This window comes from Melospiza georgiana, chromosome 21, assembly GCF_028018845.1.
Source record: "Melospiza georgiana isolate bMelGeo1 chromosome 21, bMelGeo1.pri, whole genome shotgun sequence".
Taxonomy (NCBI): Eukaryota; Metazoa; Chordata; class Aves; order Passeriformes; family Passerellidae; genus Melospiza; species Melospiza georgiana.
The window spans coordinates 2,104,811-2,120,694 of NC_080450.1; the positions used below are offsets into that span (position 1 = coordinate 2,104,811).

At 51.4% G+C, this 15,884-nt stretch overlaps 1 protein-coding gene across 1 annotated transcript; it reads right to left on the minus strand.

The window, feature by feature from the left end:
* Positions 1-8,289: 8,289 nt before the first annotated feature.
* KCNJ2 (potassium inwardly rectifying channel subfamily J member 2) lies at positions 8,290-15,222 on the minus strand. The gene is made up of 2 exons (XM_058039051.1): positions 15,126-15,222; positions 8,290-10,320 (listed from the first exon to the last, which is right to left on the minus strand). The coding sequence occupies exon 2, from the start codon at positions 10,102-10,104 to the stop codon at positions 8,821-8,823; it is 1,284 nt and encodes a 427-aa protein (XP_057895034.1). The 5' UTR covers positions 10,105-10,320; positions 15,126-15,222; the 3' UTR covers positions 8,290-8,820.
* Between the last annotated feature and the right edge of the window lie 662 nt (positions 15,223-15,884).

Genomic DNA, 15,884 nt, shown 5'->3' on the forward strand with positions numbered 1-15,884 from the left:
TTCAGGGCAGGAAGAACCCTCAGGGGTGAGAGAGAGAGAAACAAGGTCCCCCCAGCCTCAAAAGGACAGAGCAGGGGCTGGACAGGACAGCGCAAAGGTCCCCTCTGAGCCACCACTCCTGCCTCCACCCCACCTCCACCCCACACCACCACAGAACAGCAGAAGGACCTCCAGCATACCTGAGGAAATGAAAATTGGCCGTTTCCCCCATTCTTTTTTGGAGTTTTGGGATCTCAGGAGGCATCGTCGAGCGAGCGCTGCCGACAGCAGGGCCGTGTCAGAGCTCTCCTGCCAGAGCCAGAGTGAAAATATCCCTGCAAAGCACCAGTAGCTTCATTCTTATGACTAACACATCCCAAAGGTGCCATAACGTGCAGGGAGGCAGGGAATTCTGGGGTGCTGGAAGGAGTACAGCGAGAGGAGGAGCTGCAGGCCAGAGGTTCTGAGCAAAGCCAGCGAGTTTCTTTTTTTCCACAATTTATCATCCTACTTTTACTCTGCTCCTCTTGAGCGCACAGATGAAAAGTCCCACAACTCCGGCACGAGCTGAGCCAGCCAAGAAAAAGAAAAGCAGCTTGCTCTGCTTCCCCAGGGCACGGGTTGGGGCTGTTTGTTAATGGGCTTTGATACGTGCAGGAGACAAATTTCAAGGAAGGAATGTGGGCATCTCCTATCAGAGACAGGATCTCCCCTGCTGGAACTGAGTGTGTCTCCTCGTGCTGGGGGCAGGCAGGGCTTGGGGTGGAATGTGGGTGGTTTTTGGCACAAATCTCCCAGGGCAGGGCTCCTTTCTGGGCAGCTCCTGGGCTCTCACAGCGCTACTGGCAATAGTCACGGAATGGTTTGGGTTGGACGGGACGTTAAAGGTGATCTTGTTTCACCTCCTGCCATGGCAGGCACACTTACACTGTCCCAGGGTGTTCCAGCCTGGCCTTGGGCACTGCCAGGGATCCAGGGGCAGCCCTGTGCCAGGACCTCACCTCCCTCACAGCCAGGAATTCCTTTCCAATATCTCATCCATCCCTTCTCTCTGGCACTGGGAGCCATTCCCTGTGTCCTGTCCGTCCACACCTTGTCCCCAGTCCCTCTCCAGCTCTTCTGCATCCCATTTAGGCCCTGGAATGCTGCAATAAAATCACTCAGGAGCCAAATTTGAGCCCTTCCTCACAGGAGAGGTTCTCCATCCCTCTGGTCACCTTTGTGCCTGCTCTAGACTCTCTTTGTGTCCCTCCTGAGCTGGGGGCAGAGCAGCAGGAGGCAGATCCCAAATGCTCAGCTCACAGACATTCCCTTGGATGATGTGTCAGTGAAACTCCACCAGCCTTTGGAGTAGATAAAGTCACCTGTGGAAATGCTGGGCAGGTTCTCCTTGAGCACCCACCACCATCCAAACCAATGCAGTGACATGAAAATATCCATGGAGGGAAACCTGCCAGACTTGGAGAGTGCAAGGCTGTCAAGCACCACCTAATTATTTACACCTCAAACATAGGCAAATGGTTTTAATGTGTAACAAAACCTCTAAGTGTGAAAACACAGGACACAACAGGAGCGTTTTATTCTTTCTGGAGCAGTGCCATTGATGGTGGTGCCTTCAGTTTTAGCTTTTAGCTAAAACTTTTGTAGATAAAACTTTATTTTAGGTTTAGCTTTTGTATTTTTCAGCTCCTGTACTGCAATGAGGCAGGACTCTGAGCTCCATACAGAGGGTCAGCAAGCTCTCCTCACAGTTTGGGCAGGCAGAACAATCCCTCCAGGCCTGAGACCCAAGGACCTCAGACCCCAAAAATATAAACAAAAATGAATCTGGGGGGCAGAAAAGTGGGGGAATGTGACTTCATTATCTGAAGCTGTAATGGGACAATTAAGCCCTGATATGCAAATAGACCAAGCTGATATCTGCCCCAAAATCTGGTGACCATCATCCATCTTGGGTTAATTGGACAATTAACCCCTGATATGCAAATAGACCAAACTTATATCTGCCCCAAAAACTGGTGACCATTGTCCACGTTGGGTGTAGCCTCTGTGTGAGAAATGAATTTATAGAAAATTTATATTAATTTATTTATGCAAATAGACCAAACTTTATTTATGCAAACAAAAGTTATTTATGCAAATAGAACAACATTTATTTATGCAAATAGACCAAACTGTCCCACAAACTGGTGACCGTCGTCCATGTTGGGTGTAGCCTCTGTGTGGGAAATGAATTTATAGAAAATCCTCAAAACCTCTCAGATTCTCAAATTGTCACCTCTGCAAGGGTTTGCACTGCCCAAGATGTAGTTATTGAAGGCCTTTAATAAAAACTCACTTTATTCTCTAACTCTGCCCAGTCTCTGTTTGAGGTGCCCCTTCAAGGCATCAACGGGGTGGCACAGCAGCATGGCACGATTCCTGCAGAGGACAAAAAGGAGGGACCAGAGATGCCAGTGCTGCTCCCATCTCCTTTTCCCTGCTCTCTCCCAGTGGTTCCATTTCTGGCTGACGAGAGCACAGCCCTGAGCAGCAGGATGGCTCCCTGGGAAGGCCACTGGGGATGACAGAGCTCTCATTATCCCCACAAAGCTGCGCCTCTGCCTCAGCCGGAGCTGTCACAACATGCTGAGCTCCAGGGATTCCTGGGGGAGCTGGGCTGACACAGCTCCTTCTGATTTGCATGGATTCATGAATCTCACACAGTCTTTTTGTCCAGAGGTTCTGAAGATGTTTAGTCAGTGCATACCTGGAGTTAATTTGACAGAAAACCTGTCAGAGACAATGCCAGGGGACAGGTGGTGCCTTTTGGGCTACCTAAAAACAGAAGCCAGGCAGAATTAAGGGAATAAAAAGCAGTTTCATTTATTGAAGGGCCTTCAGGTACATTTAGGGCAGACAAAGCCCGCTCAAAATGGACAAGGGGTCACGGGTTTTGACACTTTTATAAGTTTGGTCCATTTGCATATTGGGGATTCACCTTCCAATTACAGCTCCAGCTAATGCCAGGCCACGGTTCCAAGGAGGTGCAGGGGAAGCTCTGCAGGATATGGGGGCTCGTCTTCCAATTACAGCTTCAGCTAATGAAGTCATTCACCCCAAGTTTGCTGCCCCCAACTCACTTTTGTTTCCATCTGAGGGCCTGAGGCAGTGAGGTGTCCTTGATTGCCAGGCCTGGAGAGGAATTGTTGTGTCTGCCCCAAATGGGAACGCAGCAGCTCCCACTGCACATGGAGTTTACACACTGAAGAATTACAGGATTATAAATAGATGAAAATATAAAAAACCTGGCCTAATTCTGGTTTGTCCAGTGTCATTGGAGAGGTGGCACTGTCACCTTCCAATCCGCTGTCACTTCTGGAAATCTATTAATGTTGGAGTCAGCAAATAAATAATTCCCTTTTTTTTCACCTTGAGAACAGCAGTGTGTGCACATCTTTGTGTCCCATAGTGACAGGAGAGGGTGCTCATGATTTAGGAAAGGGCCAGGGAGGGGTCCCCAGGCCGTCCCTGAGGGAATCCAGGGCAGGGCACTGAGCAGCTGTGCCCCAGGATGCCTTCAGCAGCACGGAGAAGAGGCAGATGCAGGCAGTGGCAGCTAATCTGTGCCTCTAAATCCAGCCCTGTAATTATGATGATAAGCTTTCCATTGGATTCAAAAAGTAAATTTGAATGTATAAATAGAGTCCTGCTCAGCGGGGTCAGGGCTGCAGCCCAGGCGTGGATAAATGGCATTACAGGCTGATAAAAGGGTTGGGAATCAGCAGAGGGGTCAGAGCTGCACTGAAATGTTCCCCTCAGCTGGGGCAGCAGCGTTTGATCCCAGCTGGATCAAGCCTGGCAGCTGAGTCATGGTTGTGCTGATGCCTCAGGTTTGAGCTTTTCTGTGTTTCAGGTTCTGTGCTGCTTCAGTGTGTGGGGCTGGGCTCACATCAGGGCATGCTGAGCTCTGTGCACAGAGCAGGGAGACCAAACAATTCCTGCTCCAGCTGGGCACCAAGGACAAATGATCCAAATCTCAGCCCAGGAGCACAAACCCCGTGGGCTGGAGAGAGAAAAACAAGCAGGGTGGGACTGGATGGGCTAAAACTGGGATGGGACAATGAACTGCAAGGTGCAAATGGAGCAGAACTGATCCAAGGGAGAGACCCCGTGCCCGGCCGTGCATTTTGGGGCCATTTTGGGTCATCTTGGTACATTTTGGGACCATTTTGGTTCATCTTGGGTGCAGCCCTGGCTGGGCTCTTGTGCTGCCCAAGGTGGATCCATGGAGGAGATGCTTTGAATAAATCCCTGCTTTATTCTGTGACTCTGCCCAGCCTCTGCTCCAGCTCAGCCTTCTCAAGGCATCAGCGCAGCCTCAATATCTGCCCTGGAGGCCACACAAATCAGGATTTCACAGCTCCTTGTGGCTCCTGGAGGCTGTGCTCCCCTGTCCTGGTGACACAGGGCTCAGGGAAATGAAGGATGCAGATTACACCCAGACTCTTTGGAGCTGAGCGTTCCAATAAGGAGATGTTCCAGGCAGACACGAAACACGGGGATTTCAAGACGACTTTCCTGCTTAATTTTTTAATCCCTTGCTGATGCTCTGGGTGCTTTCATCCGTCCCCCCCTTCCTTGCTTTGAGATTTTCTTCCATTTCCACTCGGAGCAAGGAATGACCTGGGGCTCTGCAGTCCCAGGTGTGACCTCAGGAAAGCTCCTGGGGCAGATTTTCCCTGTCCAAGTCTCATTTTGTGTTCTCCCCTGGGAAATAACGATGGGATCACCTTTCCTCCTGCCTTTTGTGGAGACAGAGAACGAGCTGTCTGTTCCTCAAGAGCTGCAGACAATGCCTGTGCTCAGACAACCATAAACACAGCTCAATATCCCCCTCCAGACCCATCTCCCTCCTCCTTTACACACACAGGCGGCACACACCGAGCTCATCCTCAATTTGTTTTGTTTTTTTTTTTTTTTTTTTCATTTTTTTCATTATTTATTTAGAAATAATAAAATAAGACATAATATATAAAAATCTGTACAATCCACAATTTGTGCAGTACATTAGGAAGACTTCGATACAAAAAGGCTGCAAACAGGAAAATAGTCATGGACAACTGTCGGATGCCGAGATTGTTCGTCTCACAAGAGCTGCAGGCCAAAAAAAGTCCTTACAAAATCAGCTTCTGATGGGCTCTGGGGTGGTCACTATGCAGCACCTTCTACTCCACAATGTGGTGAGCAGCCAGAATTAAAGACATTACAGTACTTCTCAGTTTTACCTTGTGTAATCCATCGTGACAAAGAAAAACTAAGAGAACAAATTAAATACCTGAACCCTTTGTCTTTTTTCCGAGGGATTCCCCTAACACAGGAGTGTTTTCACCGTGAAATTCAATTAATTAAAGCCAGCTAATGAGGGAGGATTCCTACCCCGGCCACTTAACCCAGGAGAACTCACACGGAAGAGACGGAGGGAGGGAAACATCCCCAGCCACCTCAGCTCCTGTCACTGTACACAGAATTATGGGTCAGACAATGTGTCTCATTCAAGTATTTTCAGGGAAGGGCAGAAATAACATATTCCCCCCCAGCCCCTAAGCAAAAGACAGGATAAAAGCTTCCGTGTGAGAGCCGGGTGAGCCAATTTATCCTGGATAAAGAGGCTGAACCGAGGCCTGGGGGAGGCTGTGGGTAGAGCTCCGGCAATTCAAAGTTTTAAACGTAAGGTTTAAAGTTTAAGGTTTAAAATGTAAAATTTAAAGTTTAAGGTTTGAAGTTCAAGGTTTAAAATATAAGGTTTAAAGTTTAAGGTTTAAAGTCAGCCCAAGCTTGGCCCACGATCAACGGGAGCTGAAGGAAAGCTGTCAGTCACTGTCTAGTCCTTAAAAATAATTTTTTTTTTATTATTACTCCAATTTGCTGGTGAAAAAAGCCAAAATTGATGGGAAAAAGGAAAAAGGGGCTTGCAGGGCTCTTCCCAGCAGCTTCCCAGTGCCAGGGCTGAAATGTGGGATTCCCTGGGCAAAGACAAAGGGCTGGGAAAGCGAGAACAAGCAGAGATTAGCAATGGATTACACCTGCACTCCCCCCTCCACACGGCTCTGGGAGCTCTGCAAAAACGCCAGTAACCAGAACGTGTTCTCAAATGAAAAGTCCATGCTTAAAAAATAAATAAAGAGAAGTTCAGAGCATTAGGAATCCTATAAGGCTTGCAAGTAACTTGCTAAAAATCATGCTAACCTGTAGCATCTAGTCCTAGAGAGCCGAGACTGCTGAGCTGAATTGATACTTTTTTTTTTTTTGTGGCCTTTTCGTTGTCTTCTCCTTGTCCTCCTTTACAGACTTCTATTTACATTTGGCTTTAAATATGAAAATACTTGATAAACTTTATAAAATGTACAATTTTTAAAAAATATTTCTGAAAAACCGACTTGAAAAACAAAACAAACAAACAAGAAAGAAGAAAAAAAAAAAAAAAAGAAAAAAGAAAACAAACAAACCCAAAACCTCTGCACCAGAAATGTTAAAGGGGAGGGGATTTTTTTTTTTTAACTCTCTGGATTTCTTGTGTGTCAAAGAAAAGAGACAAATCCTGCATTTTCCATCTCTCCCCGTCTCTCAGATATCTCAAGTATCATTTGGTGGGAGCGCTGTGCACCTGGGGATGCTGATGTGACACCAGGTCCCCTTTCTCTGCCCAGCCTCCCTTTCCCCGTTGTGTTTTCGTGCCCTCTCTGTGTCACTGAATACTCTTTGGTTTGGTTTTTCTCCTTTTGCAGGAACGTCACCCTTAGCAGCACTAGCAGCACCCCGTTGTCTCCACCACTGTTGACCCAGAAACTGCAACCAGACCACCTTTAAATGTCCACCCTTCCCTTCCTCTTCCATCCTCCCACCCCAAAAACAGCCTAACAGGACTTGCACTTCATCCTCTGCCCTCTCCAGGAGCCAAATCTGTGTTTACACCACGGAATTTCCCCCAGTTTCCAACCCTGTAGACAGCATCTTATCAGAAACCAGTTCATTGCAGGCATTTCTTCCAGGCAGGGCTGCCAGGGGCCAGAGGCCTTCAGAGACATCCACGTGCAGAAGACACCAGACCTAGAACAAGCTGTTTTTTAATGGCATACAGTGATCCAATACTGCAAGAGTCATCTGGGATTGCCATCCCCACCGCCCCCACGAGCAGGGGCCAAGCACAGCTGTGCTGTCTCCTTGAGCTTAGAGGCACAGAGAATTTAAAACCTTCTGGGTGAAGGAGCCAAAACACCACCAGAGCTTTGCTGAAGGTGACAAAATCTGCTGGGTGACAGGCGATGGGCGAGTGTCACCCGCTGAGCTGGGTGATGCTGGGGAGGGAGGCAGGAGATGGAGCTCCCTTTGCAGCCTCGTGCTCCCCAAAGCATCCCTCTCTCTCCACCAGATGGAAATCCACCTCCCTCACAGCCCTGCCCTGCTGGAGAGAAGCATTTTACCCAAAAAAACATCCCTCTGCCACTCCTGAGTGCTGTGCTGCCAAGGCCCTTTCCTCCTCTTCCTTCCTCCTCAAAAAACCCTTCTGGGGGTTTCTCTGCTGCTTGGCTCATCCGTGGCCAAGCTCCAGCAGCCTCTGGCATCAGCCAGCAGCTCCACAACGTGTCCATGGCACAGTTTCAGGAAAGCTCCTCTGCTCAGAGCTGGGGAGGCCAGGGAGGACACGCAGATGATGCTGGTTTGCTTGCCCCAATTGAGCTTTTTCTCCTTCAAGGAAAGAGGGATTTTGTTCCCCACACAGAAGAACAGGGGGAAAGAGAAGGAGGCCCAGCTTGCTTTAGATCCGAGCCTTAAGCCTTTAGAATAAGGTGCAAAATAAAGGTCTTAAAAAGAAAAGGAAAAAAAAACAAAAGAGAAAAAAGTCAAAACCAAAAAAGTGTCTGAGGTTTGATTTTTGTTGTTGTTGTTGTTGTTTAAAGCAGCCTGTTCCTTTTTTTTTCCTTTTTTTTTCTTTTTTTTTTTAATAAACTCCACTGTGCAAAACTGTGCATTTTCTTTGGTATCCACATAGGTAGTTTGAACTTAGTACTTTTTCCTATGTATACGTAACTTTTGTCTTGTTTTTCCTTTAGACAGAGAATTAAATTCTCCCCCCAAAAAAATCATAAATTTTGCTGGAGGCTACTGATTGGCCTGATATTACATAATGCCCCTTATGTAATTGGAAAGAGAGAAATTGATTCTAGCTATCAACTACTGGCCTCAAAAGGAGTTTAAACTTTCTGGCAACATTGGCCTCTCTGAACTGATCATGAGCTTTTCAACCCAAAAAGTTCAACACTGACTTTTTTTTTTTTCTTTTTAAATTACACAAGAGAAAATAAAAACTACACTGCAACAAAAATAACCATTTGTGTTCATGTAGTTAGCAGCAGCTTTTTAAAAAATAATTATAATAATAATAATAAGGCAGATTCTTGCCTTTGTTATGCCATTAAAAACATTCTTGTTCCCTAGAGAGAAGCATTCTGGAAAAAGTTGAAAACAAAAAATAATAATAACCCAACCAAAGCTTGCCTGCAAGTTCAAGTTTTGTAAAAAAATATATACATAATTTATTCTACAACATATGTGCCTTCTGTTCATACTTAGACATGTTTAGTGCTTTGTGTTTAGAGTTCATTTCCTGTCGTCCCTCCTCTGAGGACAGCCCTAAAACCAGCCTGGGTTCCTCGGGTCTGCTGCCTTCACACCACTCTTCCACAGTACCGTTGTCTGCAAACTCTTCTGGGCCAACTTCTCAGGTCAAGGAGCCCTTGCCCGACGGACACGGTGGGCGTTTGTCCTTCCAGCCCCGCAGCAGAGGCAGAGCCTCGCCAGTCATATCTCCGACTCCCGCCGCAGCGGCCGCGGCTCCAGGGGCACCCCTGCCTGGTTGTGGTGCTCCATGTCCGGGTGCGTGTCCGTGCTCATGCTCTCGGGCACGCCCGTGTCGATCTCGTCCTCCTCCTTGCTGCTGAGGGCCACCTCGTTCTCGTAGCAGAAGGAGTTGGCGTTGGAGAGGATGTATTTCTTCTCCGCTAAGTCCCTGGCACTGCAGATGGGTGTGTTGGGCACTTCATAGGTTTTGTGGAACCTCGAGTAGTCCACCTTATAGTAGTTCTTCTCCTCGAAGAGCACGGGCTCGTAGCGGTGGCCCCAGAGGATCTCGTTGGCCAGATACGAGCTACGGCACTGCGTGGTCATGGCGGTGGCCTCCACCATGCCCTCCAAGATGACCACGATCTCGAAGTCAGCATTGTCCATGTCCTGTTTGCTCAGGTCGTACAGGGGACTGTCCTCGTCGATCTCGTGCACTATTGTAATGGGGGACACCAGGAAGATGCGGTCGATGCCGCTGTCGAAGCCCACGTTGATGTCGATCTGATCCAGGGGGATGTACTCCCCTTCCGACGTGATCCTGGATTTCAGGAGCTGCGCCCGCACGTGCGCCTCCACCAGGTGGCTTTTCCTCAGGTTCCCCACGCGCCACATCAGGCACAGCTTCCCGTCCCTCATGGCCACCACGGCGTTGTGGCTGAAGACCAGAGTTTCGTTCCTCTTTTTTGGCTTAGCCATCTTTGCCATGACGGCGCCAATGATGAAGGCATCGATGATGCAGCCCACGATGGACTGGAAAACCACCATGAACACGGCGATGGGACACTCGTCGGTGACGCACCTGAAGCCGTAGCCGATCGTGGTCTGGGTCTCGATGGAGAACAGGAAGGCTGCGGTGAAGCTGCTCACCTGAGACACGCAAGGCTTGCTGTTCTCTTGGTTCTCCAGATCCCCGTGCAACAGCGCGATCAACCAAAACACACAGCCAAAAAAAAGCCAGGAGAGGATGAACGTCAGGCAGAAGATCACCAGCATCCACCTCCAGCGGATGTCCACGCATGTGGTGAAGATGTCGGCCAGGTAGCGCTGCCCCTTCTCGCCCACGTTGATGAACTGGACGTTGCAGTGCCCGTCCTTCTTGACGAAGCGGCTCCGGCACTGCTGCCGGGTGTGGACCTTGCCCTTGCCGTTGCCGAAGCCGTTGGCCACGGCCATGGTGGACAGCTTCATGCCGTCCTCCTCCGAGGACACGATGCTGTAGCGGTTGGTTCGCACGCTGCCCATCACTACTGCCGGGGACTGAGGTGCTTCTGCTTTAGAAAACAGTCTGAGTTTCTGCAAAACCCTTTGGAGAAACAGTTTTGAACGTTCTACAGGAACACACACACGCGGAAAAGCCGGGCGGAGGCCGGAGTCCCCAGAAGCCCTCGGATCGACCAAGGACGCTCTTCTGGCATGCGGGGTGAGCTCAGCAAGCCACCGTCATAGAGAGGGCATGGTCTGCAAGAGAAAGAGAAGTGGCACTTTAGATCCTGGAGGAGAAGCATGGGGGATCAAGGACAATGACACCTGAGGGCCTGCGGGAAGTTTCCTCTTTTTAATGGCATTTTCAGCGATGCTCAACGTTCGCAGCTGTGCATGGACAGGGGTCACACGTGGTTACTGCAAGGAAGGAATTGCCCTTCCCGAAGGAAAGCACTGAAGGGGACGTGTCACACCAGCCTGAGCAATGTTCACTTTAGAGCTGGGCACGCAAAGGATCTCTCTGCTATTTATAACTGTGATTTCTGCTTATTTTGAAACAAACAACTCCCTTGAACATCCTTCTGCTGTTCAAACACAAATGCTGAAGTGGTTTATAGCAACTAATGATGTGTCTCGTGGACTGTCTGACCCGTGACAAAGCAGGGAGTGAGCAAAAGGGAAGGTGGAGGCAGGGAATAAACTTGGGGAGCGCAGATAGCGGTGATTGCATTAAAATTAAAGCACATACAATTGTTTTAATTAAGCTAACAGAAGGAGTTGTGCATTCCCAGCAAATTTCAAGAACAAGGGCTGCAGTAGCTTCTCTCTAACTCCATAAACCCATCGGGATCTCTGTAGTTTTCACGCTCAAGTTTGGCCTGAGTTGTACAGAAACAATTAAACCTTTCAAACCTCTCATCTGCTCCTGCTAAAGCCCCCAGTAAAACCGAGCAGGATCAGCTGAGTGCCCTCCTAACACCTTTAGGAGCCTCCCCAGCACCTTCCCCTCAGGAGCCCGAGGCAGCCCCTTCCATCTCCAGCACGTCACAGCCCTGAGGGTCCCGTGAGTCTGAAATGTCACCAATCAAGACTCAGCAGAAAAGCTACAAAATCTCCTTCCTGCGGGGAGAAGGCACCAAAAACTTGTTTCAGGGAGGTCTGGCTTAGACCCAGGTCTAGCTTTTAACAAGTGCGTCATCCATTAAGTCATGTACTGCATATCAGGAAATGGAATTGAAATACTGCAGAGGAGAGGAGATGCATTAAAGCAACTGCTGCAGCCACACATGGCCCACGGAGGGAATAAAGCTGAACCCGGGTGGGGAGGAATGTCTGCTGTCCCTTTGGCACGGCACGGGAGGCTCCAGCACCATTTACAGTAGCAGGAGATTAAATCACGGCACTCTTCCTAAATTAATGTTATCAAAACTCATCTGAGCCTGTCCAAAAGCCAACAAAACTGCAGCCACTGTGGAGCACAACCCCTGCCCGGCAGGACCTCTGCTCCTCTCTGCCTGGAATCTCACAACAGCTGGAGATGTTATCTCCTTTCCCAACAACAGCAGCCCCTCAAGCCCAGCTGATGTGCTCCAAACACTCGAGCGATTTCAAACAACTCCTCAAGCCCTCCCACATCCTTCAGCCACATTACAGAGGCTTGAGCTCAGCAAACACTTGTTAGGAAAAGAGCAGGTGACAAACAGCAACATCATCAGCTGTGTGTGTGTGCAGGCTGCTTTTCCCTCCAGGATCTCCTCAGGGTTTACTTTCACCTCCTCTTTTCCCCTCGCTCCTGTTTGTTGTGCAAGAATGTGTCCCGCTGCCTCCTTGCCAAAGATTAGTCATCTGTGACTTCAGCTCAGACAAGACATTTTGGCAGCTCCTGGGTTCTGTAATGCCCCTTTGAGTGCAGCTCTCAGCACTGAACACTTCTGCCCTCGTGCTTATTCTGGGTGCTTGTTCTTACTTTTACAATCCTCACTGTGTAAGGATCCGCTTTTCCTCCCCTTACACCTTTCTGTTCCCAGGGTTTCTCATTCCCACCAGGATATCGTGCTCAAAAATACAAAAGAATTCTTTAAACGCTCACTTAAATGATTTGTTTTGGCCAAAACCCCGCTTTTATTAGAAACCTGAACACGGCGGGGAAGTGAAATTACTGTTAATACATCCCACATAAAAAAACTTCTTGAAAAGCCATTGCACTGCTCTGCAAATCGATCACTTTCACAAACCACATCCTATAATCACAGTCATGTTCGACTTCCACAGTCAAAGCCTGGTTTGTTCCAGGCTGATGGAAACACACAGCCTAGGAAACAGTTTACTCTGGAGTTTGCTTTTTTTTTTTTCCTTTTCTTTCCTGGATTTTCGATGAAAACTTTTGGTGGAGTGAAAGATAAGCTGCAACATTTAAAGTGTCTGAATACTCAGCTTCTCCTACGAAAGTCTCGACCTGAGGACACTTGTTTGGATCCCACAAATCCCTGAAATCCTAACACCAGCGTCCTGTGGCCGCATTTAGAAGTTTGGGAGCTGAATTTGTCGCATTCTCCCCTGCAGGACTGAGAACTTCTCCCCTTCTGTCCCTTGCCCAGATCCTTCCTCGCTGGCCGTGCTGTGGGAGTGCAGCTGCACCCTTTGGCTCCAAGGACCCCAAAACCTGGGGGTGAGCCTGGGGGCAGCTCTGGAGCCTGCTGGAAGCTCACAGCACAAAGTTCTGGCACGCTGCAGGGCAGCAGAGCTGTGTGCCTGCTTTTCCAGCACAAACTGCCTCCCTTCCCGTGAGTGCTGGGGCAGGCAGGATGGGATGGGAGCAGGAGCAGCACCACGCACAGGGATCAGCCAGAGGGGCTGATTTAATTCCTGCCCGTGGAAATACAGGTCCTGTGAAATGCCCTGTGCATGCACTGGCTGCCCCAGCACCTGCTCCGTGCTCACCCTGACCCTCAACAGCAAAAGTTCCCCAAAAATCCCAGGAACAAAGCAGCAGGAAAACCAAATGCTACTTCTCCTTGTGCCAATCCACCTGCTGCTCAAAGGCTGCTGCTCCTCATTCCACCCCAGCATCAGCTGCTGGTGGCACCAAAAACTCCAGGCTGGCGCGGGAGCAGCCCTGCAACCCTCACTGGGCAGAGGGAGCCAACCCAGCACCACCAACCCAGCCCAGGATTCCCAGTATTTGCCCAGCTGGGCCCAGTGCAGTGCAGCCAGACACAGAGCTGTAAATTCAATCCTCACCAGGCATGTTGTCATTATTATTATTACTATATTTATTATTATTATTATTATTAGTCCAGGTGACCTTTCTTCATGGAAGGGAAGATAAGCAACTCAGCTTGGAATTACCAGCAGTGGCGGGGACACAGGATTATGGGGCAGGGATGAGATGAGATGGGAGAGCCTGGCTGCCTCTGCTGCGAGGGGATGAGATGGGATGGGAGAGCCTGGCTGGCTCTGCTGGGATGGGATGGGATGGGAGAGCCTGGCTGGCTCTGCTGGGATGGGATGGGATGGGATGGGATGGGATGGGATGGGATGGGATGGGATGGGATGGGAGAGCCTGGCTGGCTCTGCTGGGAAGGGATGCCTGGGGAAGGGAGGAAAACAACGGGGCTGTGCTGCATCTGCAGCATTTGGGGCAATGCCACCACGAGGAGCCCAAACCTTCCCATTCCGCTGAGCATCCCCTGCAGACCTTCCCGGGGGAAGGACGCGCACATCGCAAGGCACAGCAGGAGGGGAATTCGGGCAGAGGTTAAAGACCTTCGGAGGGATAACTCCGGAGCGCAGAAGGGTCGGGAGGAGCAGCAGGCAGCGCTCGGAGCGGTTATTCATTCCCCGGCTGACGCCACCGAGCCCAGCCGGGCACATGTTGCCAAGAGAGCACCAGCAGCACCTCAGCCAAGCACACCCTGCTGCCCTCGGAAAGCAGAACAAAGCGGCGGCCGAGCCTGTTCCCACATTCCTGCTCCCTCGCAGCCCCTCTGTAACCTTTTCTCCTTAAAAGTCATTCCCCAGGGCTCCTCCGCTGCGCCGGCCGCGACTCAAGTTACGCGGAGCTGCCTTGGGGAGAAGGATCTGACCTTCAGCGGCGGGCAGCGAGCAGGGGAGGGGAGAAAAAATTGAAAAAGAGCACACGATGCGGGGAAATGGGTGCGAAGAAATAGGAGAAAGGGAAGGACAAGTGGCGCTGGCATCTGCTGTCCTGCCAAGGAGACGGGAGCGGGCACAAAGCAGCTCCGAGCGGAGCAGCCATCACCAGGGGGTGTACGCGGAGCACCGGCGGCGGCGATGGAAAAGCAAACAAGTGTAAAGGTAAGGCTGAGCCACGGAGACAAGTGCGGGGTGGGGACGGAGCTGCGGGGACAGAGCTGCGGCACCTGCGGGTCCCCTGTGGGTCCCCAGCGCCCCCGCCCCGCTCACTGACCCCCCAAACCCATCTACATTCGCTTATCAGTATTTTTTCCTTTCACTGTCATGAGCTAAGCTGAAACAATACAGCTCTTCGCTGCCTTTCCAAATGCTTTTTTTTTTTCCCTGCTTCGCATTTTTTTTGGCAGGACGCTCAGAAAGAAAGAAGCCCTCCCGCTTGCACGGTGCCGATGAATGAAGCTACAGGTTCACCTCGCACCCCTCCGAACCATCCCGGGCGCTCAAACCCACGCACCCGAGCCGAGATTCGCCGCTTCTGCAGGAAACAACAGGCGAGAAGAAGGCGAAGGGATGGAGCGGTGCGCTTTGTGCGACGCGGAGTTGTCATGCGAACTTCCAGCCCTTCCCCAGGATAAAATATCCCGAGGGGGGAGGAAAAAAAAGGGGGGGAGCAGCTGGTGCATGGAAAGTTATGAGCACAAACAGATGCTGCAAGCAGATGCTCGGGCGCTCCAGCCATACCTATCGAATTATTTTAGGCGCTGAGAATAGCTCCGTGAGAAACGCAGGAGTTCCCCCTCTTCTCCAAGCCGACGCTTATTATCGCGGGGGTATCGCGACAGCGCCCGTGCCGCGCATCGCCTCCGCTGCTCGGGGAGAGACGCGGGGAAGGAGGCGAGCCTTACCTGCGGCGGCCGCGAGGGAGGTGCCGATGCGGAGAAGGGGTGAGAAAGATCCGTGGCGAGGCCGTGCCCGGTGCCCGCTCCGCTCGCACTGCGCTCCCGCCCGCCCGCGGCCCCTTTTTGCGGGCGGCCATGGCACGTTTAATACGGCCCCGCCGGACACGCCCCCCGCGCGGAGACAGCCAATCACAGCGCGGGGCGGGGCTCGGGGGGCGGGGCCTCGCAGCGGGACCGGGCAGCGGGACCGGGAGCGGCGGGGCCGGAGCGGAGTGGGGATGGAGTCGGGATGCTCCGGAGCGCTGCACGGAGCCGCGGTTCCCGCTGCTAAGAACGCTCTGGGTCCCCCGGTGCCCGCTGCGGAGGATCCTGGGATAAAGCACCGGCTCCCTGGATCTCCGGGTCCCTGGGAGAAGGCACCGGCTCCCGGGATCCCCGGGAGAAGGCAGCAGGTCCCTGGATTCCCGGGAGCCCGGTGCGGAGGGTCCCTGGATCCTCGGGGCAAAGGGTGCCAGGAGAAGGCGCTGGGTCCCTGAGTCCTGGGATCCCCGGTGCGGAGGGTCCCGGGGAGAAGGCACCGGGTCCTCGGGTCTCCTCTGCGGAGGGTCCCGGGAGAAGGCACCAGGTCCCCGGCTCCGCGATGCAGAGGATCCGCGGGTGCCCGGTGCAGAGTGTGCCAAGAGAAGGCACCGGGCCCCCGCTGCGGAGGGTCCCCGGCTCTTCGGGTACTCGGCGCAGAGGCGGGAGAAGGCGCCGGGTCCCTGG